Source organism: Oxyura jamaicensis, chromosome 3, assembly GCF_011077185.1.
Source record: "Oxyura jamaicensis isolate SHBP4307 breed ruddy duck chromosome 3, BPBGC_Ojam_1.0, whole genome shotgun sequence".
Lineage (NCBI taxonomy): Eukaryota > Metazoa > Chordata > Aves > Anseriformes > Anatidae > Oxyura > Oxyura jamaicensis.
Genome location: NC_048895.1, coordinates 23996526 through 24024041, shown reverse-complemented (window position 1 = coordinate 24024041; position 27516 = coordinate 23996526). Strand labels below are relative to the sequence as shown.

The 27516-nt window shown below is 36.7% G+C and overlaps 2 protein-coding genes across 5 annotated transcripts in view; one reads left to right on the top strand and one right to left on the bottom strand.

The window, feature by feature from the left end:
• RAB3GAP2 (RAB3 GTPase activating non-catalytic protein subunit 2) overlaps positions 1-24060 on the top strand; it is a 45295-nt gene extending 21235 nt beyond the window's left edge. For 3 of the 4 annotated variants that reach the window (XM_035320614.1, XM_035320615.1, XM_035320613.1), the window contains exons 13-35: positions 458-597; positions 2263-2479; positions 2796-2939; positions 3174-3256; positions 3797-3861; positions 4220-4310; positions 6402-6529; positions 7391-7604; positions 9221-9318; positions 10178-10283; positions 11383-11543; positions 13127-13343; positions 13697-13870; positions 13998-14104; positions 15132-15198; positions 15939-16009; positions 16806-16841; positions 17328-17402; positions 17645-17863; positions 19210-19299; positions 19384-19602; positions 20450-20608; positions 22105-24060. In XM_035320614.1, coding sequence (XP_035176505.1) covers positions 458-597; positions 2263-2479; positions 2796-2939; positions 3174-3256; positions 3797-3861; positions 4220-4310; positions 6402-6529; positions 7391-7604; positions 9221-9318; positions 10178-10283; positions 11383-11543; positions 13127-13343; positions 13697-13870; positions 13998-14104; positions 15132-15198; positions 15939-16009; positions 16806-16841; positions 17328-17402; positions 17645-17863; positions 19210-19299; positions 19384-19602; positions 20450-20608; positions 22105-22251 — 3028 coding nt within the window. In that variant the 3' untranslated portion in view covers positions 22252-24060. Of the gene's footprint in view, positions 1-457; positions 598-2262; positions 2480-2795; positions 2940-3173; positions 3257-3796; positions 3862-4219; positions 4311-6401; positions 6530-7390; positions 7605-9220; positions 9319-10177; positions 10284-11382; positions 11544-13126; positions 13344-13696; positions 13871-13997; positions 14105-15131; positions 15199-15938; positions 16010-16805; positions 16842-17327; positions 17403-17644; positions 17958-18008; positions 19129-19209; positions 19300-19383; positions 19603-20449; positions 20609-22104 lie in introns of those variants that run through there. The other variant, XM_035320616.1, reaches the window with a different exon arrangement.
• Positions 24061-24254: 194 nt separating this feature from the next.
• IARS2 (isoleucyl-tRNA synthetase 2, mitochondrial) overlaps positions 24255-27516 on the bottom strand; it is a 28458-nt gene continuing 25196 nt past the window's right edge. The window contains exons 20-23 of the mRNA XM_035320617.1: positions 26636-26781; positions 26284-26474; positions 24770-24914; positions 24255-24624 (exon numbers count right to left, since the gene is read on the bottom strand). Coding sequence (XP_035176508.1) covers positions 24473-24624; positions 24770-24914; positions 26284-26474; positions 26636-26781 — 634 coding nt within the window. The 3' untranslated portion in view covers positions 24255-24472. The remainder of the gene's footprint in view (positions 24625-24769; positions 24915-26283; positions 26475-26635; positions 26782-27516) is intronic.

Below are 27516 nucleotides of genomic sequence, written 5' to 3'. Positions count from 1 at the left end.
TAAAACCTCTCAAAAAAAAAAAAAGGTATCCCGATTTCCTGTTGGGTGAAGAGAGAGAATGGGGAAAAAGGTTGTAACCTAATGCTTTCAAGAAGGCTGATAAAAGATTAAGAAATCAGGAAGAACAATCAAGATTGTATTTAAAGTATATTCGAGACTAATTGGCAGTCAGAGAGGGCTTACAAATTAACACACTGCTCTGAGATCCTTGTCTGACAACACATTGCCAAGGCAGCTGCTTATCCTGGTTTCTGAAATTTGGTTTTCAATAGGACATTAACAGACCTACAAGATCTCTAGGTAGACAGAACAAAGAATTGTCATCATTTGTTCTTCATTTTACCCAAATCTTTATGGTACCCTAAAAGTAAAATAGGAAGAGAAGAATTAGTCTTTGTGGGATACTGTTTAGTATTTCTCAAAAAATATTTGTATAGTGTTTTTCTCTGATTTTTAGGTTTGGACTTCCAGATTCCCGTCGCCATGGTGAAAGGATATGTCTTTCTCCATGCAACACATTAGCAGCAGTAACAGATGATTTTGGAAGAGTTATTTTACTGGATGTTACAAGAGGACTTGCAGTTCGCATGTGGAAAGGTATGATAGCGTATGTCAATATAGCAAATGGTATCTTTCAAAATACTGTGGCTTCTTATGTTCAGACTTAGAATTCCAAATGTTATTCCATTATTATGAAAGACTTCAGTATGTTGTCCTATTACAAACTAAATATTAAAGGTGGATTTGTTGTAAACTCCATATGGGTATTGTTGTACAAATCTCCGGAATACTGAAATGGCATAGAGTAACAGTTTGGTCTGTATTGTTTCCCTCCAGTCTGTATCCCAGCAGAAAGCTTTTGGCCTATTTTTTTAAAAAGATCTTTAGATCTATTATCCAAGATTCCTTCTCTTGATAAAGCTGTAGTATCTTCTTTAATTCTGCTGAGAAAGTAAACGATTTTTAAACTTCTGTTTGGAGGATACACAATTCATTAGACTGTCATTTCATCATGGTGACTGCACAGCAAGTGGGTGTTCAGTGCTTTCTGAACTGAGTTTTTTTTTAAGAAAATGTAGATGTTAAGCTCTCAAAATGTAATCATACCTAATCTTACAACCTAATCTTACAACACCTTGTTCTGTCTAAAGAATTAAAATTGTGCATTTTTTTTAATGAGACAAGAGAGATGTTTTATGAATGGTTAGTAAATCTCCCTCTCTCCTGACAGATCAGTTGTCATGAATATAGTAGCAACTTCAGGGACATGCTGGCAGTGTAATAGCTATAGTTTTTCTAAATTTTTTTATAATTTTTATAACATTTTAAATAAGATTTTTATATAATGTTTTATGAAATTTTTCTTCATTACTGAGAGCTTCATATAATCTACGTTGTAATGTCAGAGTCCCAGGGTTTTTCTGGTTGTTAGACACATTTGCCAGCCTTTCCCCACTGAAGCTTTGAGTGAGGGTGTTGAGATGTGAAATAGTTTTGTTTGTCTTAAGCAGAACTGTCTAATGAATTAAATATTTTGGACCATATCTTTATCATTAATAGAGTTGTGAATACTTTGCAACTGTCTTAGTGTAATACATCTTGTCCTAAGCTTGTTTCACTTAATGTTTCATTAATGTTTCACTTGTGGATTGGAGTATTCATAACTACTTGCTAAACCATTGTATTTAGTGATGTCAGCAGAACATTTCTTCCTCTTTTGTTTATGAAGTTTGTAAGAGGGTAGTACTTGCATTACCCAGAGAAAGAGCAAAGATGAGCATTTCTATTTGTTTACTAAGAACTAAATTTTAATCACAAAAACATATGAACAAAAACTTACATATCCTACTTGACTACACAGGTTTCCTTCATTAAATCTTCTCTTTAGTTTTGAAATGTAAGAAATTTGGACACAGATCTTTCCTCTCTGAGAAGTTTTTACGCTGATGTAATGTCAAAATACAGACCTGTTGTTTTTATTTTTTATTTATTTATATTTTTAAAAGTTTGTTTTTGGTGGCTTCTCCCAGAAGAACTTGTTCCTTGCAAAAGGAACAGGAGGCAGCCTTTGGCTCTGAGGAGTCCTCTGATGGGCCCTGCTCTGATTGCAGGGACCAGAGCTTAACAGGAATCTGGCTGCTGGCCAGAATTGCACAATTTGAAACAAAGTTTGACAGCTTGCCACGGGTAAGCAGGTGATAATGTATCCTCATCTTGTATTACTTTCTGTACACTAATGAATTTCTGTCTTCTCTTACAAAGGATACCGTGATGCAGAAGTTGGTTGGATACAGACTGTAGAGGACCTTCATGAGAGGGAAACTGAGAAGGTGGATTATTCTCCTTTTGGAAGTGCACAGTGTCCAAGCAGAGTGGCTCAGTTCCTTGTCATCTATGCTCCAAGGAGAGGAATTTTGGAAGTGTGGAGCACACAGCAAGGGCCTCGTGTTGGGGCCTTCAATGTGGGGAAGCATTGTCGGTAAGAAATGGTTAGGATGTGGGCACACTACTTGTGTTGGTGCAGTACACCAGTACATGCATATTCTAGTGACAAAAGCGGAAAGTGCTGGCAGGCTCTTTCTGCATTGCCTGTAGTGTTTCTAGTGAAAGCAGCATCTTGTTTTATAGAATGGGATTCTGTCATGTTTCATCACTCTACAGACTTTACCTGATAAACAAATCTAGCAGTTGTTAAGCTTTAGCTTTATATATCAAAAAAATTATTTTATTCAGTGTATGAAAATTGAAGGTTGCCGGTTTCATTCTTAACTGCCATGTCTTTTCATTGGGTTCAGGTTATTGTATCCTGGTTATAAGATAATGGGTTTAAACAATGTGACCAGTCAGGGATGGCAGCCCCAGACTTACCAGATATGTCTTGTTGATCCAGTCGCCGGAAGTGTAAAAACTGTCCATGTACCTTTTCATTTTGCATTGAGGTAAGGACTTTATGGATTCTATTTAAGCAACTGAATTTCATTATATTGTTTTTAGAAACTACTTTATTTATAGAGAGTGATTGTTGTGTTCGTTCTCAGGCTGAGTACTACTCTGGTAATATTCTTATTTTTTTTAAGCATTAAATTTATTTTTATTAATATAACATTACCTTAAAGTATCATAAATATAGAAAACTTCAGTTTTCATCATACAGTTAAATTATTTCTTTACAGTGATAAAAAAAGTGAGCGAGCAAAGGATATGCATCTAGTGAAGAAGTTAAATGTTTTACTCAAAGCTAAAGCCTCAGATCCAGGTAGGTTCTCTTAACATACAGTTTGAAGAAATTATTTATTAAATGATTTGTCTGTTATTTGTCCTGAAAGTGTAGAAACACAGGCATAACAGTGCTTTCTAACAGCTGCATGTGCGATGAATTATGATCTTTAAGTGGCTTGTAGTTTACAAAAAAATACTGGATTAAATTTATCTCGTGCAAAGATCCAATATAAGTTTTGTCTGCTAGTTAAATCTTTGATCAAAATATTAAAATCTACTTTGCTTGCTAGAAGCACGATCTGTTTGCAACCTATTCTACTATGTAATGCTTAGCATTTGAATCTACATATCCTTCTTCCTTTAAATACTATATAATTTTTACAAAAGATAGATTTGGAAATGCCACTGAGCTGTTGTTTGATTTTCACCAAGCCTATTTTGGCAAGTTCTGTAATGTTGTCTTCAGCTCTATAGGATGAGCTGATCATGTACATCTCAGCTGTGGTGCAGGTTGACTTGTTTGTCAGAATCCATTTTGAAAAATATGAATTAATATCATCATTGTCTTTGTTTGCAGACTTGATTGAAGCTGAAGCGAAGGAATTAATACTTGATATTAAATACCCTGCCACAAAGAAACAGGTGACTATTTAAAGTCAGTGTACTTCCATATTAGTATTGTGTTACTAGAGTAGTGCTAAATCCTTTTTAAATATTTTAAAATATTTTAATTGTTCCTAGAGTTAAAGCAAATGATAGAGCTATTATATTTACTTGTGACTTTCTCAAGGTATCTTCCATGATAAAAATTGAAATAATAAAACTAGAGCAGACCAGCAGACCTTACTAGAGAATTAAAATATGCCACAAGTATATGTGAAGACAAAAAAAAAACAAACCTGAAAATAGTTGTCAAAGTTTTGCTGTTGTTGGCTTACCTTACATGTTTTAACAGTAAAATGAAGTAAATGTTTAATTCTGTTGAATGTCTGCTTGACAGGCTCTGGAAAGTATATTGACAAGTGAACGCGTGCCCCTTTCATCTCTCACAAACATCACTCAGACATTAATGGATAACTTAGAAAAACAGGGTAGGTGGATATTTATTTTGCAAATATGGAGAGGCATTTGCACTGTCGGCAGTGCTGTAAGACAATTGTAGAATTACTCTGTTCCACAGGAGTATCATGCTTGATCTGCGTAATTTTGATGCTAGATTTCACAGTATGTTGCTTCTACAAATTTATCTTTTTTCCACGCAGACAGCAAATAGTTTGCTAACAAATATGCTTTGCTATACTTGCCATGTACCTAACAATTTGTGATTGTACTTAAAAAAAGGAAAAATAAAGTAACTGCGCTGAGTACTTGCATCTAGAAAAAAGTTTCCTTTAGAAAAAGACTTCACAGACTGTGAAAACGCTTTAGTGCTCGCTCTCTTTTCTAGGAAGACAGTACTTTGGATCTGTAAATCTTAATGTACTGGAGGCACTGAGGATCTGAGTTCTGTTCAGATGCTTTGTGTCTTTTGGTAAACTTCACTGACATTATATTTCATGTTCTGCCAGGGACAGTCTCAGGGATTGTCATTATCCATTCAGAAAAAAAATGAACAACAAAAAAAAAAACAACCTTGTTGCTAAAGTCTGTGAGGTTCTTTCTTTGAAATGATACGCTTGGATCTCTCCAAATCAGGAGAAACTTGGACCTCAGTTAGGAGATCCATCTGGATATTGAGGAATAAAGTGGAGAAGCATGTGCGTGCCACTTGGTGTATGACTTCTCAGCAGTAGAAATCTGTCTATTTTTTTGTTTTTGTTTTCCCTGGATATTAATTTCAGCTTGTTAGGAGGAGAAGACTGTTTAACAATAAGTGTCAAGAAATCCCTACCACTGTTGTGTCAAAGGCCTGAATAAACTGTTTGCTAATTAGAATGGCTGTTTCCCTTGAGACAGCCTCAGTGAGAATGTGGTAACACATTTTCATAGTTTAAAAGCTTTGAGAGGAAAACTTGCTGGGGACATTTTTTGTGGTTTTGACCGTTTTCTTGAAGTGGTGTGTAAAGGAGAGAGTGAGTTTCACATATGCAGTTCTGTAAGAACTCTTTTTTTAAAGTGCCCTTCTCCACTGAAGAGGAATTGACAGAGTTGTACACTTACGGAGGTCTGAGTGTGTATTTTTGTGTATTATTCCCATTAATCTCTTATTGTCATACATTACATTATTTCCTCACAGTCACAATAAAGAACAGACTAATGTACCAGTCTTCTAATTTCACAAGAGTGAAATTATATCTTCCACTTGTGCTTAGTAGGCAAAAGATAATGCGAAACAGATGCCAGGCTCTATGAATATTGTGGTTGTGAAGAAGAGGTCAAGTGACTGTTTGTGGCAAACACTGCATTTTTCTGCTTTGCAGGATTTTTAATAGCAATGGGACAATAATGCTTAAATTTCATAGGGAAAAGATCATATTTAGAGGCTGTTCTAGATAAAGTTAATGTATTTAGAGATACCTTCTGTATAGAAAGGTCTTTTTAGAATCTCTGTGAAATGTTTTCTTTTCCAGCAGATTTAGTTGGAATAAGTTTTTATTCAATGTAGCATTGGTGTTAGCTGCATATATTCTGATTGTTTTATTCAAAATTCAGAAATAATTAGATAAATTAGATTTCCAAGACCAAGATTGTAGAAATAAAAATTACAGTGTCATGCAGAGATTAAATTGAATTGGTATAAATAGATACCAAACTCTCTTCTGATAAAATGGGTTGTGCTTTGTTAAAATACTGGCAGAACAAATAAAAGGTTGTAGTTTGGTAATTGCTTCTTGATAAAAGAATCTGAGACTTACTGTCTTTTAATTTTTGGCATTTTGTGGTTTGGCCCTTAACTCAGGAAAAGATAAATACTTATTTTGTTCAGTTCCACATTATCAACCACATTCGTTTTAAAAATGAGCCTGGTATCTTTCTCTTTAATACATCTCATAAAAATAGTTGTTTTATAATGCCAGGAATTAAAAATAATCTTTGCTAACAGCAGTGCATCAGCAGTTAGATTGAGATATAGGTCCTCTGGTGTGATTTCCAAAAGGGGAAGTTTAATGTGGCTGCAAAGTATGTTCCACTACTCCAGGATATATATACAAGTTAAAATGCAGGGTCTTTTTCCTCCTCAGAGCTCGAGTGCATGGATGAAGGACTACTGCAGTTCTGTGCAAACAAGCTAAAGCTGTTACATCTTTATGAACTAGTGAGCAAACTAAATTCCCAAAGCATACAGGAAGATACTACACCCTCAGATAATGTGAGTAAATTCAAAATTCAATTATCGTGTAGTATTGATGATGACTTAAGAATAAAAATAGGTTTTCAGGGCCTTGGATACAAATAAGTAGGTAAACGAAATCCCTTTTTGTAGGCTAAAACTTTTAATGAAGTACTTGTTTTGTAATACCTTCTATTTATTTTTTTATTTACCTTATGAATGCATAGTAAATCATATACCTAAAATTATTTGGTAGTAACAGAAAGTCAAGACAGAAGTGAAAATAGAACCAGGATCCCCTGATTTCAGTCCTTTATCCAGAGTAGCATATTCTTAACAACTTAATTTGGGAGAGGTATTCTGGGACCAGTGGAAATCATAAATTCTAATGTTTGCACAAACATCAGAAGATGGGCTCTTAAGCAGAATTCTCTGGTCAACATTGTAATTTGCCTTGCTTTTTAAATAATAGATGACAAGTGCTTATAAACTAATAGAAGATATACAGAGTGGCGTTATCAAGCAAACATGCACATACGGGCAATAGTTATACCATGAACAAAATCTAAGTGTGGGAAACATGCCTACTGATGAAGTCCTTAAAAACGAAGTTAAACAAGGTCTCTTTAATCCATTATGAATAACTGAATTATTATAATCATAATAGAAGTATATACATTATATATTATTCATAATTATTATATATTTTATATATTATATGATTATAATTATTACTTATAGTTATAACTGATTATCATTTTACCCTTAAAAAAAAAAGATATTTCTAATGCTCAAAATGAAACATTTTGGCTCTTCTGACTTTTAAGTCTTTCCTGTGTTTTTCTCTAAAACAAACAAAAAAATTAATTACTCTTGCGACGTGGGATTTTTGCTTTTAAGGACTTGGCTAAACTGCTTCGGCTAGAAGAAAAAGATTTTCAGAGGCTCCAAACATTGCTGGAGAACTACAAGAAAGAAGACACCCAAACTCCTGTTCAGTTTGCTGATGTGAATGATGATGTATTGTCTGTGAAAATGTTCTTGGAGTATTTAGAGTATGAAAAGGATGCGATTAATGTGAAAAATATGGAAGACAGCAAATATGTGGCTTTAGGTAAGAGCTACTGAACTGTTTGTCAGGTTACCTTAAAGACTGTTTATAGTCTGAGATGTAACAAATAAATATTTTAGCCTGAACTTGGAGCCCTCTAACAAGGTGGCCTACCTCAAAGATGTTCATGACAGTAATAGCTCTAGACTCTGACCTTTAGCCATGGGACAAGACTTTCTACCTAGGTGGATATTAATACAAGTTAACTACATATGTGGATATGTTTACCCTAAAGCGACGTTATCACTCTTCATTCATTTATTAACACCAAGTTGGACAGCGGTAACAAGGTACTTTAAAGAGCAGCTGTATTCTCATTTCCCTCATGGTTACAGCACCTTGAGGGTTTAGTTAATGACAGGAGTTATCTCAAGTATAGGGCCTCAGAGATGAGATGACCAGAACCATTACATGAGGGAATAGAGACCTCTAATTTGTGGAGCTGGGGAGATTTTTGACATTGATACGAAATTTTGACGGTGGGGGAGGTCAGGAACCTTGCTGAGGTGTCTGTTGGGGTGTGCATTAGAGTTGCTGTTTGAACTCAGCTTTATTTTGCAAATCTGTTCCAAACTGACCTTGAGAGGCTCTTGAGAAATACCTGGTGGAAGTAATTTGGGTTAAATCTGTTTCAAAGGCACTGTCTTTCTACATGACTTCTTTCCTGGGGAATTCTTGGTACAGACATGGAATTCTGTATGCACGCATTGTTGTGTGGTATTTCACTCCTCTTCCAGTCAGTGGGAACTTCACCAGACTGTCACAACTTCTCAAATATGGTTAGTGGCTTAGCAGCTACATTCACCAGTTTCCTCAGGACCTGCTGATGCATCTTACCAGGTTCAGTGGACTTGTTCACCTTTAGGTTCCTTAGCTGGTCTTGAACCTGATCTCCTGCATTGGCAGTTCATCGTTCTTTCAGTTCCTGCCTTTGACCTCTGTGACTTGGGCTATGTGACTGGAGCTCTTGCTGGTGAAGAATAAGGCAAAAAAATAATTTAGTACCTCAGCCTTCACTATATCCCTGGTGACCAGGTCTCCCATTTCCTTCTGGAGAAGGCTCACAGTTTCCCTAATCATTTTATCCCTAATATACCTATAGAAGCCTTTCTTGTTGTTCTAAATATGAATGTTGTGCTGAGGAATTTGGATGGTTTCTTGAAGATGTTTTTCCAATTTTCCCCTGCCTCAAAGGGAAGCTCAGAGCTTTTGTAGCACTGATAAAGTTTGGATTATGTATTTGGGTTGTTTTGGTTTTCTTTTTTTAATTGCTTGAAGTACATGTAGTTTGCTGTACTAGATACAGCATACTTCCACAGAGTTATTTAGTGGATAAACTTGTCCAACACATCTAGCTATTCCTTGAATGGAACCAATAACAGTACAATAACTTTTCTTATAAATCCTCTGCCTCTTGTAGTGGTAGAAACACTTTTGTCCTTTGTAACAAACCACCTTCTACACTAAGGGTTAAGTGTCAGAGTATAGTAGACATAACTTAGTCCTTCTTACTGCACTCAGTGGGACCTGATTAATAGATTGTGTGTAAGTGTAAGGGAGAGGCTGTGGCTATTTTTTTTTTATTTTTTCCCTTTTTTTTTTTTTTTTTTTTACTTCAGGCAACTTTTTCTTCTGGAAGTGTTTGTGTGGAGAGAGTTCCGCAGAGGAAATTTGTCATGCATTGGAATCAGCAGGTTTTAGCCCTCAAATCTTGTTGGTAAGGTATTTATTATGTATGTTAAAATGTTCTGGTTGTAGAAACAAAACACTGAAATGAAAGATATGAATGTTGGCCTTTGGATTAATGCTGTTCTCAGGCTGTCTTTCATGTTCATATACCCCCACATTCTTTTTTTTTAGTTGCTCATATTTACACTTACCACTTAGATTTCAAAAAAATTATTCTAGTAGAAAATGTAGCCATGCTAGTGGCAATGTCTAGAGTATGCACAGAATAGACTAAAAGTGTTGTCACGTAAAATTTTGCTGCAAGTTTATTTTACAAAGAGAAGCACAAATAATGTCAGTAGTTAATTTCAGGTACAGAGACATTTGTTGTAATTCCTTGTTACAACAAGTAAAGAAGTTTAAAAAAAAATCAAAGTAAATTTGTCAGAATCACTAGTAGTGTTGAGTCAATCAACATTCTTTCATCTGCATGTAACTATTTTTTTCTACTTGTCTTCCACCAACTACCTGATGAATGAAATACCTATAATTTAATTAATACATAATTTTTAATTAAATATTACTTAGCTGTGTTAAGATTTTCAACCATAATATTTACTACTATTTTTTACCAAGTTAAGATTGCTAACAAACTTATATGAGCTGTCTGTGTATTCAAAAGAGTATCTTTCAGTTATCTTAGAAAATACTGATTGTATAGCTTCCTTTCAGTCTGTCAGTTCCTTGTGCAACATATTTTTAACCTTCCATATTAATATAATAAGGACTCATTGATATCACAGTTCAGCTCCATGACGCACAATTTGTTCAATAAAGTGATTGCATTGGATATGGCAATATCACAGAGTTTCTTCTGTTTTAATTAAATTTTGTATTCTTTTTTCCAGTCACTCCTCCTCAATTTATGGCTTTCCAGGGAAAAAGACATTCTAGAGAAACCAGACTCTACCAGTTGCCTTTATACTACACTGTCACTCCTGAGCAAAATGAAAGGTGAAATGTACACTTGGAACACTTAAACTCCGCGGATGTTAGTTACTAGATTTTATTTTTTTTGTAGATGTTAGTTATTAGAATTTTTTGGTGGTTAATTATTATTAGATTATTTTGGCGATGAATCCACGTTATCATGTAGTTCCCTCACTCAAAAACACGTAACAGGACTAAGTATTGCATTTTGATATATTCTGTAACAAGCAACTAAAAAATGCAGTCAAAGTCTGAGGACTGTTGCAATTAAAGGCCTGCTTCATGCCTTGCTTATTCACTCACCACCAAGTAGACACAACTACTATTTGGCACCAGAAGGTGGCTGTCTATATCGCTTTCCTCCTCTTTTTTTTTTTTTTTTTTTCTGTGTATAGTTCTGCCTCTCTCTTTTGCTGCCTGGTGCTCAGAAGTCCTTTGAGTTGCTTTAAGTCACGTTGAGACACCACCACCATTATTCTAGCAGCATTTGTTTACTGAACAACTCTGTAATTTAAGGGGTGCTCTATAAAGTCAACTTTACACAGGTTACCCCAAATAATGGAATGAATAAATATGGATTCTCCTACTTTACATAAAACTGCTATAGATATGTCTCTGCCAGGTTCCCTTATATGTAGTTCACCACAGGACACCATTATCATCTTGAAACTGGAAGCATGAATAAGCTGTTGCTGTTGTCTGAACAAATTAATTCTGCTGAACATGAGGTAGCCTGAAGAGAGCCAGCTTGAGTGGGTGAATTTAATGGGTATGGTGTTTTGAAATCACAAAGGAAGCTGGCTGTATTGTGAAGTGTCATTTTGTTATACTCCTTAAATTTAGTTAAGTGTTCAGCAGGGTTTACTGCCTAGTGGTTTCGATTTGTTGCCTGTTTCCTATGAGTGAAATTTGGAGAAAGTAATTCATGTTCCGCTCTTTATTTTACATTTGACATATAATCTAGGAATTGTGTGCTACACATCCAGAACAAGATAATGTAGAGTAACTGGAAATTGCTCCTAATACATGCTGCATTAAGTGCTGCTTTTAGGTTTGGTTATTGTTTCACTAGTTCTAACATCTCATGACCCAAGTTGAGTTTCCTACTTTCTCATCTCTGCAGTTGCTATCGATGAATCCTGGGACACTCAGTCTGTTTCCCCCTGGTGGCAGCAAATGCGAACAGCTTGTATTCAGTCTGAAAATAATGCAGCTGCCTTATTATCTGCTCACGTTGGAAACTCTGTTACTGCACAGATAATTGACAGTGTGACAGAGAAGAAGGTCAGTCACTGTGTACTTTTCATCTGTGTTATTTACTGTGTCAGCTCCATGCAAATTGCTATCTTTGTAATAGAGTTACGTCCTCAACATTCACCTGTTGTTGTTCTGACATGGGCACAAGCCTGCCATCCTGCAAGCCTGTGTTTTACTGCTTGTCTTAACAAGCTCGAATTAGATGTGGTTTAGGTGATGTTAAGGCTTATAAATAGATTGTTTTATTTATTATAACTAGAATGCTGGGAAGTGTTGTGGCATTTTTCTACATTCATCTTAACTAATCCAATTCTGTATATTAATATTTCCTATGTTGCCCAAATAGGAATGTTGATATGTTGCAACATATGCTTTATCCATCTGCTCTCTCCTTTGTCACCTTCTCTTCTGTTCTTAAAAGAAAAAAAGCAACAGCCATAAATTTTGCCTTCCATAAAACCATTTATTTTTTACCCTTTTTTTCTGCCATCTTTTGACATTAAGTGTAAAACTGCTAATGGCCAGAATTTTGGGAACTCTGGAGTTTTCTGTATTGTTGCACCTGGAGTACTGCATCCAGGTTTGGAGTCCCCAGCAGAAGAAAGATGTGGACATGTTAGAGTGAGCCCAGAGGAGGGCTACAAATCTGATCAGAGGGCTGGAGCACCTCTCCTATGAAGACAGACTGAGAGAGCTGGGGCTGTTCCGCCTGGAGATTAGAAAGCTTTTGGGAGACCTCCTTGCAGCCTTTCAATACTTACAGGAGGCTTATAAAAAAATGGAGAGGGACTCTTTGCTCAGGTAGATAATGACAGGGCAAGGGGGAATGGTCTTAAATTAAAAGAGGATAGATGTAGACTAGATGTTAGGAGGAAATTCTTCACTGCAAGGGTTGTGAGACACTGAAACAGGTTGCCTAGAGACCTTGTGGATGCCCCATCCCTGGAGGTGTTCAAGGCCAGGCTGGATGAGGCCTTGGCCAACCTGATCTCGTGGGTGGCATCCCTGCCCATGGCAGGGGGGTTAGAGTTAGATGATCTTTAAGGTCCCTTCCAACCCGAGGTTTTCTATGATGATTCTATGATAAAGCTAAAAATCAGATCTACAACGTCCTGGAAAAATTCCTGGGGTTCCTGTCAGACTATTTGCTGATTAACATGAGAATATCAAAATAAGGCACAGATAAGGTATCATCCAGTTCTTCCAGATGCGTGATAAATATTTTTTTATATGGTAGGAAGTTGAAATGTAGGTTGAGTAATCATATATAAGGAATGAAAAATTGCATTTGAGGACTTAAAATTAAATCTCTTTGGTCAAAAAGTAGGTTAGAATTCCTTCAAACGTGAACTTAAAATAGGATTATAAGATGGCCTTTCAGGTCCTTTTATTTCCTTATACTTTTATTTAAGAATCTGTGTGGCTTGTGAGCAGTGTGGGGTGTTAATTTATCTTTCTGTAACAGTTCATATACACATCTCAAGCTAATTTGTTTTTAATAGAGAGTGGATCTTGAGATACAGCTTTCAATTTTAATACTATGCATTTTCTTAAACAAAACCATGTTACTTTAAGTGAACAGATCTAAAACAGTTCTTATGTTCTGTTAGTTTTCCCAAATAATTGTAGGTTCAGACACAGAATCCTGGGAAGCACTGTCTCTTGATGCTGAATATTGGCAACTTTTGCTGAAGCAGTTAGAGGATTGTCTGATACTTCAGACACTACTGCACAGCCAAGTGAGCAAGAGAACAAAAAAAGTTTCATCTCTACAGACCGAGCCTTTGGGTAGGATTTCTGTAAAGAAATTGCTGGAAAGTGGAAAAGGTACGTTTTTCTCTTGGAAAGATGTTGATTGTCCTTCTAATAGACTTCTGAGATATCCTTACCTACTTTGTGAAATACACTGCACTGGAAATTGTTCTGCTAGTAACATTTATTAGTTTAAAAAACAAAGCAAACCATGTAGAATGCTGTTTCAAAATGATGGAAGGGTATTACTGAAAGGACTATATTGATTGCAAACCTCTAAGTTGATTAAGAATTTTTTGTTTGGCAAAACCATCCTAATATAATTAATGGTCATCTCTCTTCTCTTGCCTTTCAATCCTGAGCTACAAATCTTATGAAATGCTTCAAGTGTATCCCAAACTTTTTTAAAATTGTTTTTACCCTCCCAGGAGGTATTGCTGACACTGTAGCAAAGTGGGTTTTTAAGCAAGGCTTCAATCCTCTTGTACTGAATTTGGCACAACACAGAAACAATGCAGAGAGTACTGAAGAAGCTGTAGAAATGCATACCAATATCTTTCTTGAGGAACCAGAAGTAGATGAAGGCTTGGAAACAATCCTAGGTAAGAAAATGTGAATCTTTCAAATCTTAAATGCTTTCAGAGCTGTTTTATATGCTGCTGTTATGAATAGCAGAAATTACAGTGGGAAGAGGTCTGTCTTGTAACTTTTTTTTTTTTTTTCCCCTAGAGCTGCTGCAGCTAGCATATCAGCAGTTTCCATGTAGTCTTGAACTGGATGTACTCCATGCACATTGCTGTTGGGAATACGTAGTGCAGTGGAATAAAGACCCAGAGGTAAAAGAAATGCATTTTCAGGGAGTAATGGTTAAGAACAACTTCTTAGTTTCACAAGTTTTAGTTCATAAAAACTTTCATTAAAACACTGAGTTTGAAAGCATACTGGTTACACTTTTTCTGTGGTGTCAAGTACATATTGAATTGAGTCCGAAGTTGAATAGCACCTCACAGTGACAGGACAGTATATTCCTGAGCTAGCAGATTTTCAAAACTGCTTCAAGTAAGCAGCGTGAAGAAGTGTTCTGTTTCTATTTTGTGAGAATACAAAAGTTTATTAATTCCTACAAAATAGTGACGAACCCTTCCTCTGCTCTGTAGGTGCTAAAAGACATCACAGAATACTCAATTTGTCAGACTAGATCCACTCTCATTTAAAGAGAGCGGTTTCTTGAACATTCTTCTTGGATTTATAATTCTTCCCTCTAGCTACTGCTGGGAATTGTCAGGGAAAAGGAAAAAAAAAAAAAAAAAAAGGCAAAATTCCTGTTTTCCATTGCTCTCCTATAGCTTTTCTAATATTAGAAAATTAAGTTCTATGGTATCAAAACTTTTAAGATTATATGAAAATTGACATCCGCGCTGCTCTGATCTGTGCTACATAACACCTTGCTATAGAAAAGATTAATCTGAGGTTTTAAAAAACTCACTCCACTAAAATGACATGGAGTGAGAAAAAAAAGTTTTCTAATACAAATAGATTATTGTATTTGAAAAATGGACTGTTACTAGTCGCTGGAGGTATCTTTCAGCAATGAATATATTAGTGGTACATACACTAACAAAACCCTGAAAATAGTGAAGAAGTCATAATGTGTTTGTGATGGCTGGAATGTGCTTTGCCATGTGCATGCACGTTTGTCAGCAGAAAAGACTGCAAGATCAGAATAAGTTACAAGCGCTATAAGTCAAAAACGAGTAGCTGTGAAATAATCTATTTGGGTCCCTTAAGGGGATAGTTTACATTTAAAACAAGTTTTGAATAATGTAGTAACATGTTCTTTCACTTTTTTTTGTTTTACATAAGGAAGCATGTTTTCTCATTACGTCTATAGACCATCTTAGATGCATCCTTAATGCTCATGTTCAGCATGGTAAGTATGAAGCAATCATAAAAAAGTGACCTCTGAAATTGTAAAAAACTATACAGATTAAATGATTGTCTATAGACAAGTGTAAACAGGTGTAGTTCAAGGTATTGATGGCCTTTTTGTCAGCGCCCCCCTCACCCCCAGTAAACTTTCTGCTGACATTTTTCTTGCTAAGACTAACCATTTCCATCAGAAGCATGGAAATACGTTGATTAGATAAAGCTAACATTCAACTAAAAACTAAAAATTGCTTTGAAATATATTTTATAATTTTCATTTAAAATTGTGGGACGTAGTCCTTGCAATCAGAGTTCATGCATTTCTTAATACTCTGTTCAAGTGAATGTGATGAGTTCCTTTTTGTAGATGATATATGCAAATAAGGTGCATTCTATGCCTAAAGCATTAGTCTTGTACCTCCATGCTTAGTCTCAGTTTCTGCATACCTGCAATGTTTAACCCAGTCTGCATAAATACAATTTTAATGAATGATTCATTGCACTCCTGACTGGATTTGATCGCTGAGATAGTCTCCTCTTGAGAAATCTGAAGTTCAGGTATTAAGCAATGAGGATTAACAATTCCTTCTTGTTTCATTCATCATCTGTTTTTTGTTTGTTTTTTTTTTTTCTTAAATTCTCACTATTAAAGGAACTTCGGCCTATGGCTTTTTGCTCTATACTTGCATTACCTAAAATCTCTCTTCTAGTCGCACAGAGTTCACAAGTTTGTGTTTATTCTAGGTATTGCTCTGATGATGTGGAATACATTCATAGTAAAAAGGCTTTCTTCTGCTACATATCTAATGGACAAGGTAAGAGCCACACTCTGGCTGTAGTTCTGAGGCTGAATTCTTAATATTAACTGAAAGCGAATCTAATATTTTTAAGCTATGGATTTAAACAAAAAGTACTTGGAATATCTTTGGCTTAAATATAAAAAATCCTATGTTTGTTTGATTTATTATGTAAGCTAATTTTGGGAATTGAGAAAGGAATGCACACTTCAAAGTATTAAATCTGTCATTTGGACTGATCAGCTTGTAGCAGTAGCAGAGTTTAAATGTTCCTGTGATTCAGGACCCTGATATCTTACTTCAGGTGTTGTTTAGACTCTACCAAAATATAATAATAATTTTTATTTCTGCCTGCTGTGGAAAAGACCTTTCACTGATGTACATGATTCATTGTGTGCAGAATGTGATTCAATGTGTAGAAATTAGAACCAAGTGACATTGAAGTAACTTTCCTAAACAAGAATGTCTGAGGTGTCTCTTCTGAAGAATTTACATAGGCAAAGCATAAAAAGTTTAGAGAAGCGTCTTATTAAACCTTTTCCATCTCAATGAATATTCTGCAGCATTCACTCTTCCTTTCCCTCTTCCCTCATTCCCCATTGTTTCTTTATAATATCACAGTGTTTTAGCTCTTTTACCTCTAGTTCTACAGGACAGAATTCATTGGGAATAATACTTTTGCAATCCAGTGTGTTGCATTTTTGTAGCTGTAATGAACTGTTTTATCTCTTTATATTAGAAAAATGCTAATAGCACATACCTTATGATAAAAATGATTTAATTGTGCTAAAATATATATATTTTTTAAAAACAGGTGGGAAAAGCTCCGAAGGACAGATTATGCAGAAGGGCAAGTAATGCTACTTTTGTCTAACTGGGGAAAAAAAAAAAAAAAAAAAAAAAAAACAATAACGCACACCTTAATAGTAGCTTATGATTTGTTTTTGAAACTGTGAGAGTTTGAAACTTGAGATATAACATGACAAAATGCAATTTTTCATGCATAATTATTAGTTAAAACGCTTGGAAGGCAACTGATTTGCTCAGAAAATGACGTGTTAGGTGTGAGTAAATGAGATACTCAGTCATCTTTAGAAATACAGTATTGTAAAAGGCGAAATTGAGATAATTTAATCTTTTCAAGATAATTGAAAGCTTTCTCTTTTTTGCTGTTTCTAAATCTTTGTGCTTAGGTGAATGTTTATTTAGTTTTAAATATAATAGGCTAATAAACTGAGCATAATGAGTTACGTCAACAGCTGTCTTCTCAAACATATAGAACCTTTACAGCCTGTTTCAATTCCATTTGAAACAATTCAAAATGTACTGTTAACAGGATGTCGGTATGGGTGACACAGCAATGACGGCTTTTCTTGGCTGCTGTTCAGATCTTCTGCAAACATTGCTAGAGGTAAGTTTTTGTTTTTAATCTGTGGAAAGTAAGGAATGCATTAATATAAATTTAATTTTTAAATAATATGTTTATACTGATCTCTGTATTGTTCAGACAAATGTTAATGTTCTCTTCCAGAGAATATGAAATTCTCTTCTTAATTTCATAGCAGAGAACTTGTGATTAAAGCTGTGTTTTTTGCATAGAAGACCAATATAAGCGATATCTTGTGACTGACTACTTACGTGTTCCTCTGGTAGGCTGATGTTAGTAGTGACGAAATGCAGGCTCCTGTCCTGGATACTGAAGATGCTTGGATGTCGGTAGAAGGACCAGTATCGATAGTAGAACTAGCGCTTGAGCAGAAACGCATTCACTATCCGCTTGTTGAACACCAGTTTGTGTTATGTACAATCTTGTATGCTATTATGAGGTTTTCTCTGAAGAGTGTGAAGCCTCTCTCACTATTTGATAGCAAGGTATGTCTTCTGAAAGCTGATATGCATACACCTACTTATTACTATCCTTCCTCTTGGTGTCTATAATATATACTAGCTTTCACTTTTTAAACTGTTCATGCTTGCTTTTATGACAGACATTTAGCCCACTGGGCTGTTAGTGAAGTTGTCACCAGAATTCAAGCTGACACACAAGCTTGGTACTTTGTCTTATGAAAGATTTGTAGTGACCTCAGATACATGACAATCAGCTCCTTAGCAATTAATTGGCTTCAAAATACTGCATGGTAAGAACACCGTATGACAGATTTTTCTAGTTACTTTGAGAAGAGCCAGATCAGAGAAAACACAAATATTTAAGTTCAGAAACATTATGTTGGTGTTGCTGTTGTATCTGTTTCTCTGATTATTATTGCAGAATTCTGAACTTCCTGAAGAGAGTAAACAGCTTGTTATTTAAATGTATATAAACCACTAAGAGAAAAAGGTTCACACACTCAAAGTTCCCATTTCCCTGTGAGCTTTGTGAGGGAACATCTAACAAATCTTTAGGGAACATTGATGTCTGAAAAGAAATACTTAAAAGTTTCAAAAGCCTCCTATTACCTTATTTCTGATAATGCAAGTCACTGTCTAGACTTGCATCCTTGTCACTTGCATCATTCCAGTATCAGTAATCTACTTCTACATAATTTCCTGCATCCCATTGGGTATTTCTCCTGGCTGTTCTTTCAGTTTGGAGAAGGGCCCCAGTACATAAGAACAACACTTAAAAGATTTTTCTTTCTAAACAGCCATTTCTTTGTTTTCTTACTCCGTGTGTCAGTACTGAGCAGGGCTGTCAGAGATGCTTGGCATTGAGTATGTCATCACTGGAGGTGGTGGTGGGCTGAAACGAGAGCTGCCATATGCCATCATTCAGCGGTTTACCTGAAATTTGATTAATCTGTAGTCAAGGAGACTTCAATTTTAAGTGGAGTCAATTGATAATAATTGAAATGCATTTTTCTATTAACTAGTTTGCTAGTTTCTTCCTACATATCATGCTTAGCATGTTAGTCTAGAACAATAAGCTAGGGAATAGGAAATTATATATAGACTTCATCTTCAGCTAGTAGCATATCAGATACAAACACCTGCCCACTAAACTACGTAGGTTTGAAAGGAAATCCTTGAATAAGAATTGCATGAGCAAAAGATTGTTTTGTTCTGTAGTTTTAACTTAAAATACTAATTTTCATTCCCAAAGAGAAATGGAAGATGCAGTGCAGTTTGAATGTAAAAAATACTTCAGCTTCCTTGTATTGGATCCAAGTGAATTTTCTTCACTTTTATCTCTTACGGTTGTCTTTGGTTCTCAATTTTAGGGCAAGAATGCATTTTTCAAAGACCTTACTTCAATTCAACTGCTACCTAGTGGGGATATGGATCAAAGTGTGTTATCCATACGGCAACAGGTACGTATAAGTTCTGTACTGAAAGTTCCTAAACTTCTAAAATTTCAAATAATACTGAAGTAATTTTTAACTCTTGCTTTCAAGTTTTTGATCAAAGTTGTGAGTGCAGCGGTTCAAAAGCTATGTTCTTCACAAAAAGCTAAAGAAGTTTCAGAAGAGGAATTGTTTCCCTTCGAAAAGGCAAGGAATTGGCCAACTTTGGCTGTGGATCTAGCTCAGTATCTTCAGATCTGTGAGGATGTGGTCAGAAGACATTATGTCTGTGAACTGTATAGTTATGGGATGGATCATCTTGGTGAAGAGGTAATAACACCTTTTTAATAATTTGACATCAATACAGCATTATGTCAGATACTCTGCTAATTACATTTTCACTTACTGAAGATGCCTGGAAGGGTTAGGCAAGTCTTGCCAGGCTCAAAAAGTCCCCAGACTGAAAAAGTCAGAGGCTGGAGAAGTACTTTCTCAAGACCAGTAATCTCCCTTACTTTGCCTTCCTCCCAACAGTAATCTGGAAGCATGACAGGGAGCTAGACTGTTGGTCTGAACTGGTACAGTTCTTTGTATTCAAAATACTACATTTGATATTTCAGGAATTTGTCCTTCACTTGTAATCTCTGCAACTGACAAAATCTTGAGGTGGAACCTCTGGTGGAAGTTGATCAGGAGTTGATGAGCTATTCTCATGCTTGTAACTAACGGAGATAATCATGATAACAAATGTGCAAATTCTTAGTATGAGTTCTTAGTAAAAGAGCAGAGAACTGAAACCTCTGCAGATCATACTCATGTAGGATTAAGCTCTGAAATTAATGAGAATTTCACATTTTTTTTCCTTTGGGAATGTTCTATATCAATTTGACATATAGATGGAAAAATCTGCCTAAGTAGGCATCTTTTCTCTCATCTTCATACAACAGAGGTAAAAAAGAGAATGCCTATAAAGAGAATGAGATCAATATATAATTTAGACAGGAAAAAAAAAATACACAATCATCTGCATCCTCTGATTAAAATTTTAGGAAGAAAAAAAAAATCTGCTTTTGAGCAGAAAATCCATCACTTTTTTCAGGGGAAAAAAGTGCCTGCAGATAGGTGAGCTGTGTCACGCTCAAATAGTATCTAATTCTGTGTATTTCTCTATTTTCAGGCCTTTCTTCAGGTGACTGACAAAGAAGTGCTTGCATCACAGCTGCTCATACTGGCTGGACAGAGACTGGCCTTTTCTCTACTTCATGTACAGACAAAAGAGAGCATGGAACTTCTTGCTAGACTTCCTCCAACACTATGTACTTGGCTTAAAGCTATGGTAAGTTAAGCTTGATTTAGGAAAACAGGTTGGTTTACAGAAGGTTCTGTTTATTCAGACACAGATTACATCTGAATTGATCTTTCTTACTAATGGAAACGAGCTAGTTCTCATTTTATCTGGTGCTAGTTCTGTTCCATGAAGAATAAAGCAGCATGTCCTTGCATTGCTTTTTGTTAACAGAAGAGTCAGCAAATAAGTAATAAAGAAACCCAAAACAAAGTAGCAAAGCATTGTGTGCTACTTGATTCAGACTCTAAAGCTGATTTCTTTAAGTAAATTCTGGAGAAGAAAGTTGCTCGATTTTTTAACTCAAGTTCTATTAGCAAAAATAGGGGAGCTCTAGTATTTGGTGGTTTCTCACTCTACTTGGCACTGGTTAAGCCTCACCTCAAGTACTGTGTGCAAGTTTGGGCACCACAATACAAAAAGGACATAAAACTATTAAAGTGTCAAAGGAGGGCTATAAAGATGGTGAAGGGTCAGCAGGGGAAGATGCATGAGGAGCGGCTGAGGTCCTTCGGTTTGTCCAGCCCAGAGCAGAGCAGGCTGAGGGGAGGCCTCATGGCGGCCTGCAGCTCCCTCACGAGGGGAGCAGAGGGGCAGGCGCTGAGCTCTGCTCTCTGGGGAATGTTCAGGTCTGTTTTTTTGGGTGGTCCCAGCCAAGAGTTGTACTCAGTGATCTTTGTGGGTGGGTCCCTTCCATCTTGGGATATTCTATAATTCTATGGTTAGTTCTTGAGAATAAAACCAGCAAAATTCTACTTCTCAGTTGTATTTAATTTGTTTTTGGGAGTGATCCTTTCTATTGAGCTGTGAGGATGTGAAAATTAGATACTAAAAAGTCAAAATATCTACTATACCAGAATTCTCAACTTTTTGTGGAAAATGTTTCTAGAGCTTTCCTAAATAACTCATTAACTTGACTGAATTCTGAGGGCTGAGCACGATGGGGCAGGGAAATGGGAAAATGGCTTTTGTAACAACAGTTAAACTTCTCTGTTTTTCCCTCCAAAGGACAGGCGCTCTGTTCCATAAATGCAGTGAGCCTTGCTGGTTTACACAACATGACAATACGATTTAAAGAGAACTGGAGAGAACTGAGTGTGTTGGATGTAGAATTGTCCCTGGGACTTTGAAATACTTTTTTTCTGAAGTTGTAGAAAAATGTGTGCTTGTTTTGAAAAGGCTATTGACAATCTGTTTTAGTGGCAATATTCAGAAATCAGTGCCCTGTTTATCCAAATCATAGGTGTGATGTTTTCCAGATTGCATGGATAAATTTGGCTGAGAATATTGTTTAGCAGCTTGAGGAGTCAGTTAAGAAGGCTCTGAGACGCTAAGTGATCAGTAGTAAATTCACACTTCTAGGTCAAAGCATCAGCTTAATTCTCGGGTTGTAATCTGGTTTATACAAGACCAACAGGGCATATATGCAGATCATCATCTGTAAAAACACTCTAATGCTGTGTTTTTGTTTTTGTTTTTTCTTATAGGACCCCCAGGAACTTCAAAATGTAGAAGTGCCAATTGCTACAACAGCTAAACTAATTAACAGAGTAATAGAGCACTTACCAGAGAATCACGGGCAATATAGCCTTGCTTTGAACCTAATAGAGGCTGTAGAAGCAATCTCGTCATGACATTTTTTGTTGGAACGGTTCTACTATATAGTGCTACAATGCATGATTTTACAGAATGAGGCTGAGATTTACAGAAATCAACTTTTGTGTGGCTTTTGTTAAACAACAAAAAAGAACAATGTTACCCACCCCAGAATTTTGGAAGATAATTTAATAAAATTGGAGCGTATTTTAAATTCTGCACTAGTAGAAAGATGTTTAGTTTCTAGTATACTTGTCAGTATCTGAAACGCTTTATTTATTTGACTTGAACGCTTTTTGCTGTAGTCTAAATTGGGTATATTTGACAGCAGTTTTAGTCTATTTACAAAATCACGTCTTGTGAAATTCTGTATTTCATGCTAGCAGTAACTGCTACAGTTACAATGGTCCATGCTTGATTTATCAAAACAAGCTGTAGAATTAAACCTGAGGAAAATCTTCAGTCTTTTAAGTTACCATGTAAAGCCCATACTGCTTTCCCAGAAGATAGAAGGGGTGTGGAGCTCATTCCTAGTAACTGTTACACATGACAATAACAACTGCACTAGACATAGAATGAAACGTGCTGGGGCCTTATGCAAAGGAAGAAGATCCCATGTAAGAATCAGCTCTGATGGGAGAACTCACTTCTCCGGACATAGACCCATCCTTTAGTCCAGTTTCAGTTTCCCAGCATTGTCTCCAGGGTGTTGGGCTTCAGCTAAAACTGGATTTACATCTTTCTCCTTTATTATTAAGCTCTGCTCAGTCTAAGTAGGTCAAGGACTGTCTTACTGTAAGATTGTTCCCATCTTATCCTTATAGAAGATGTAGTATGCTATAGATCTCTGCACATGTTGACTTGTAGTCAAAAATTGCTTAAATAGTTGACCCAACTTCACTGAAGCTCTACAGTACTGAATACCTTAGCCTTAACAAAAAGTAAAAACAACCAAACAAAAAAGAAACAAACCTTATGTATAAATACCTACAGAGAACTGCATAGTGAGCATCTTCACTGTTGGAGTGGTATTAAAAATTATCTTGCATCATTTAGTAGTTTATTTTCTACCTAAAGGAAAGCCAGGAAAGATTGGTGTAATAGTGGTGTAAGCTGTTTTTTGTCTTGAAGTCAGTTGAAATTACTGTCTCCATCTTGTAACCTGCTCTTCTTGCATTATATGTAAGAACGTACTCTGCCGTGTTAGAGACAGAAGTTGGTCTTACCTTTCTGAAGTATGTGCTGCTGTCACCTTAGGGTTAGATTCCCCCTAAAACATGGTTCTATAGGTGGCTTGTTCTACATAGACTCCTCCATCTGTTCAGCATCCCGTTTTATCACTGCACTTTAATGTAGATGATGAGGCTTCCTGAAGCACTTTGATGCTGAGTGTTTTGACACCACACTGGTATAGGAAGTCAGTGACTAAAGACTAGTAAGAGTTCCAGTTAGACTAAGGGGCTGGTACTGGTCTGCCTTTCTTTCAGATTAGTTCAGTCATGGAAGTAAAATTAAAACAGCTGTAAGGGAAAAATGGAAGAATGCAAGATTAGGCAGTGACTGTACCACCTTTCCTGACAGCACTTCAAACTTCTGCAGAAACAAACGTGAGAGAATCAGTTATCATGAAACCTGAGGAAAAACAAAAATGTGTCTTAGTTGCATTACATTCCTGTATCCTGGTACAGCTGTGTAAAGGATTTTACTGTAACTAAATTGGTCAGAGCTGACACTCAACACCAATCAAATCTGTAATGTATTGTAAGTAATATTCTGTATATAGTGCTATTTTGTGTCTAATTTGCTGTGGATTTGTGTAAATTGATTAAATAAAATTGGAGGTTTCATTGTGTTTGTTCCTTCTTCTTAGTAGGTAGCGTTTTCTTCTTTCTAGTTTTCTAAATAAAATGCTCCAGGATGGAGGACTGTTTCTTTGAGGTTTCACAGCATTTCCTGCTGCCAGTATAGAAGGAAACAGTAGGTCTTATGATGGAGTTTCACTTAAATGAAAGTGAACTTAGAGAATACAGATTAGTAAATCAGTTACTTTAAACCATCTTTTTTATTAAGCTGAAAATTGTTATACACAATTAGTTATATACACATAGGGTTCCGCCCAAAGCACATGATAATTCTGCTCCAGCTGGGGCTTAAGCATAGGGGTTCTGTAGTCTTTGGTATGCAGACCTTTCAGAGAACCACCACTTTTACACACTTCAATACTTATGTTGGAGCAGCTGGCGCAAAGACACTTCATCCTCATGTGCTTCCTTTTCCAGCAAGGACTTTCAGGCAGCGTGGGCAAGGAGTGCTTGAGGAATCAGAAGTGTACCTCCTGCAGCGAGGGCACTTTGCTTTGCCAGTAGGTAGGGCTATAACTTTATATGAAGATTCTTCACGAATATCACCACCTGTGAAAGAAAGCATTATTACTGAGGTCATTAAGTGGCGGTGTGAAGTATTCAGTTCTACATATGAAGTAAACAAACAGGTTGTAGTACAGAAAAGATCCAGATACTGCTTAGCAGAGAAGCATACCTGGAATAGTTCGCTTACCTTCCAAGTTAATTAGAAAGGTCCCTTTGATAATGTTTGCATCTGTAGGTATTTCTTTAGGTAGCTCGCTCAGCAGGGTTGTTCGGGAAGCCATCATTATTTCATTGAGCTGTGAATCACTAGAAGATTCTTCAGCCTGCAATGCCTATGGAAGAGAGTTAATTTTCAGACTTGCAATCTGTGTTTGCTCCCCAGCATCCTCCTGCTACTAAAGGTTAAAGCAAAAAAACCTGAATTATTATGTATGAGTGCAAGAGTTGTCATAGCCTTGTCATGAAGAGAGCACAATTTTGTTTACGTGCCCCTGTGCAATTGTATAAATATGTGCATATGGAACATACTGTTTAAATCCAGCATCAAAATTGAGGTCTACTGCAGCAAGCTCTAAGATACTCCGTTCCTTAAAATAAATGCTAAGAAGAACAATGATGGCTCCTCATCAGCATGGAAGATTTGAACCAACCATCTATTTTAGTTGCTCTGACCAGGAAGCAGACCCCCCCCCCAACCCCTTACACACGTGAATGGCAGCATTCAAAGTTCTCTATTCAAATGTGTTCAGGTTACCTTGACCCTCACAACAAGAAAGCAGATTATTTGGAATATCCCTGCCAGCAGCACTGGAACAGGTATTTTTCGAGCCCAGTCCCTAGCAGTGTAGCCCAGGGTCAGTGTGGTGTCCAGCACAGTGCAACACATTCAATAACAACTAGATGATGGGGCAGAGCTTGCCCTCAGCAAGTCTGCAGATGACAGAAAGCTCAGAGCAGTGGCTGACACACCAGATGGCTGCACTAACAGTCACAGGGAATTCAGCAGGATGGAGAAATGAGCTAGCAGAAATGTCCTGAAGTTCATTGAAGGGAAATGCCATGTGTGGCCCTGGGGGAGGAATAACCCCAAGCACCAGCACACAGCAACAGTCAGCTTGGCAGAGAAAGTGTCCCCATGGACAAGCTGACCGTGAGCCAGCAATGTGCTCTCGCAGCACAGATCAACAACAGCTTGTCCTGCCAGCAGGTCAAGGGAAGTGGTCTGAGCCTTCCTCTCTGCTCAGCCCAGACAAGACAGCTGCAGTGCTGGGTCCAATTCTGACCTACCCCATAAAAGAGAGATGTGACCTTACGGAATGAGTCCAACAAAGGGCCACAAAGATGATGAAGGGACTGGAGGGAATATTTCTCATGTGAAGAGAGGCTAAAAGAGCTGGGACTCAGCCTGGAGAAGAGATGCCTCAAGGAGATCTTACTGTATATAACCATCTGACAGGAAGGTGTAAAGATGATGTGAGTCTCCGTCCTTGGAAGCATTCAAAACCCAGCTGGGACACGGTCCTTGGGCAACCTGCTCTAGCTGACCCTGTTCGAGCAGAGGGGCTGGGCTATACAATCTCTAGCAGTCCCAACCTCAACTATGCTGGGATTTTGCAATTTTTTAAGCCATAGATTGAAGAAGAAAGTTTACAGAAATTAACATTTTTAGCACAGATAACTAATTCTAAGTTGCAAATTTACCTCCATTAATTCAAATAGCAATCCCGGCTCAATTACAATGACAACTTCATATTCCAGAGCATTCTTGCCAGAGATGGACCCAAGGAAAGAGTCTCTCATTGCACATGCACCTTCTATTGCTTCCTCAATCCCAGGTTTCTTCCACCCTGAGCTTGCATTAATCCAGCCAGTACGAAACACACCCTCTGAGTCTTGGAAGCAAAGCAAACAAAGGAATTTTTAATTTAGTGTATTTCTATTCAAGTGTTTATTAAAAGAATAAAAAAGAATGGCTTATTTCTGTATTTGCATTCTTTTCCACTATGCAGTTAAATAGGATGTTACAACTCCTTAGAAGCTATACATGTTTTACCTTTCTTGTAAGGGATGTGTTGGAAAACCTCCTCAGCCAAGTGAGGAACAATGGGTGCAAAGGATCGAACTACTATGTCTAAAGCCTCCGCTAGCACAGTTTGACACGAACGACGTTTAGGATCTTTTTCTTCTTCACAGTAGAGCCTGCAAGACAGAGATGAAAACTGGTTAAGTATTATCTTAGTATTTCCATGTTATTGTTGTTACTCAAGAACCATACTTTACATGGAATGTAGTACTGTGCACCTTGAAAGTATAGTAGTCTGCCCTAGCTTGCCTAAGGCAAGCTTTTCCTAATTCCCAATTTTCTAGACAAGCACAGTGATACAGGTACAAGAGTATTTGTGTGTGCAGCCACATTTTGTCATAGGAAAGGAGACTTTGTACATGGCATGTTAATTTACTTCATTGGCATAGAAAAGAATCTTTTCACAGGGAGGTGAGCCTGTAGGTCTGTTAGCCCTTTGTTCTAGTTTATTTATAACATTTAGTACTCGGGCTTTCCTGCTCCTTTAGGTGCATTCTGGAAATCACAGATCAGTGTAATGCCTGATCAGTATAACCCCCGACCTCCTTGCTCTATGATACAGCCCTTTCAAAATGTACAAAGCTATCATACTAAATCTGTGCTTAAGGTCACACATCCTTAGAATTTTTCATCAGTTTTTTAGATCAGCAAGACATCAAGTTGCCTAAATAAATGCTGAAAAAAAAAACTTTCCTGTAAACTCACAAATAACATAGACGTACGCATTTCTAAGTAGAAATGCAATTTCAATAATCTGTCTTTAAAAGGTAGTTTAAATATGTACAATGCTTGATTACCTTTCAAAATGACTCACTACCCCTAATGGACAGAATGTAGAAACACAGAGATGA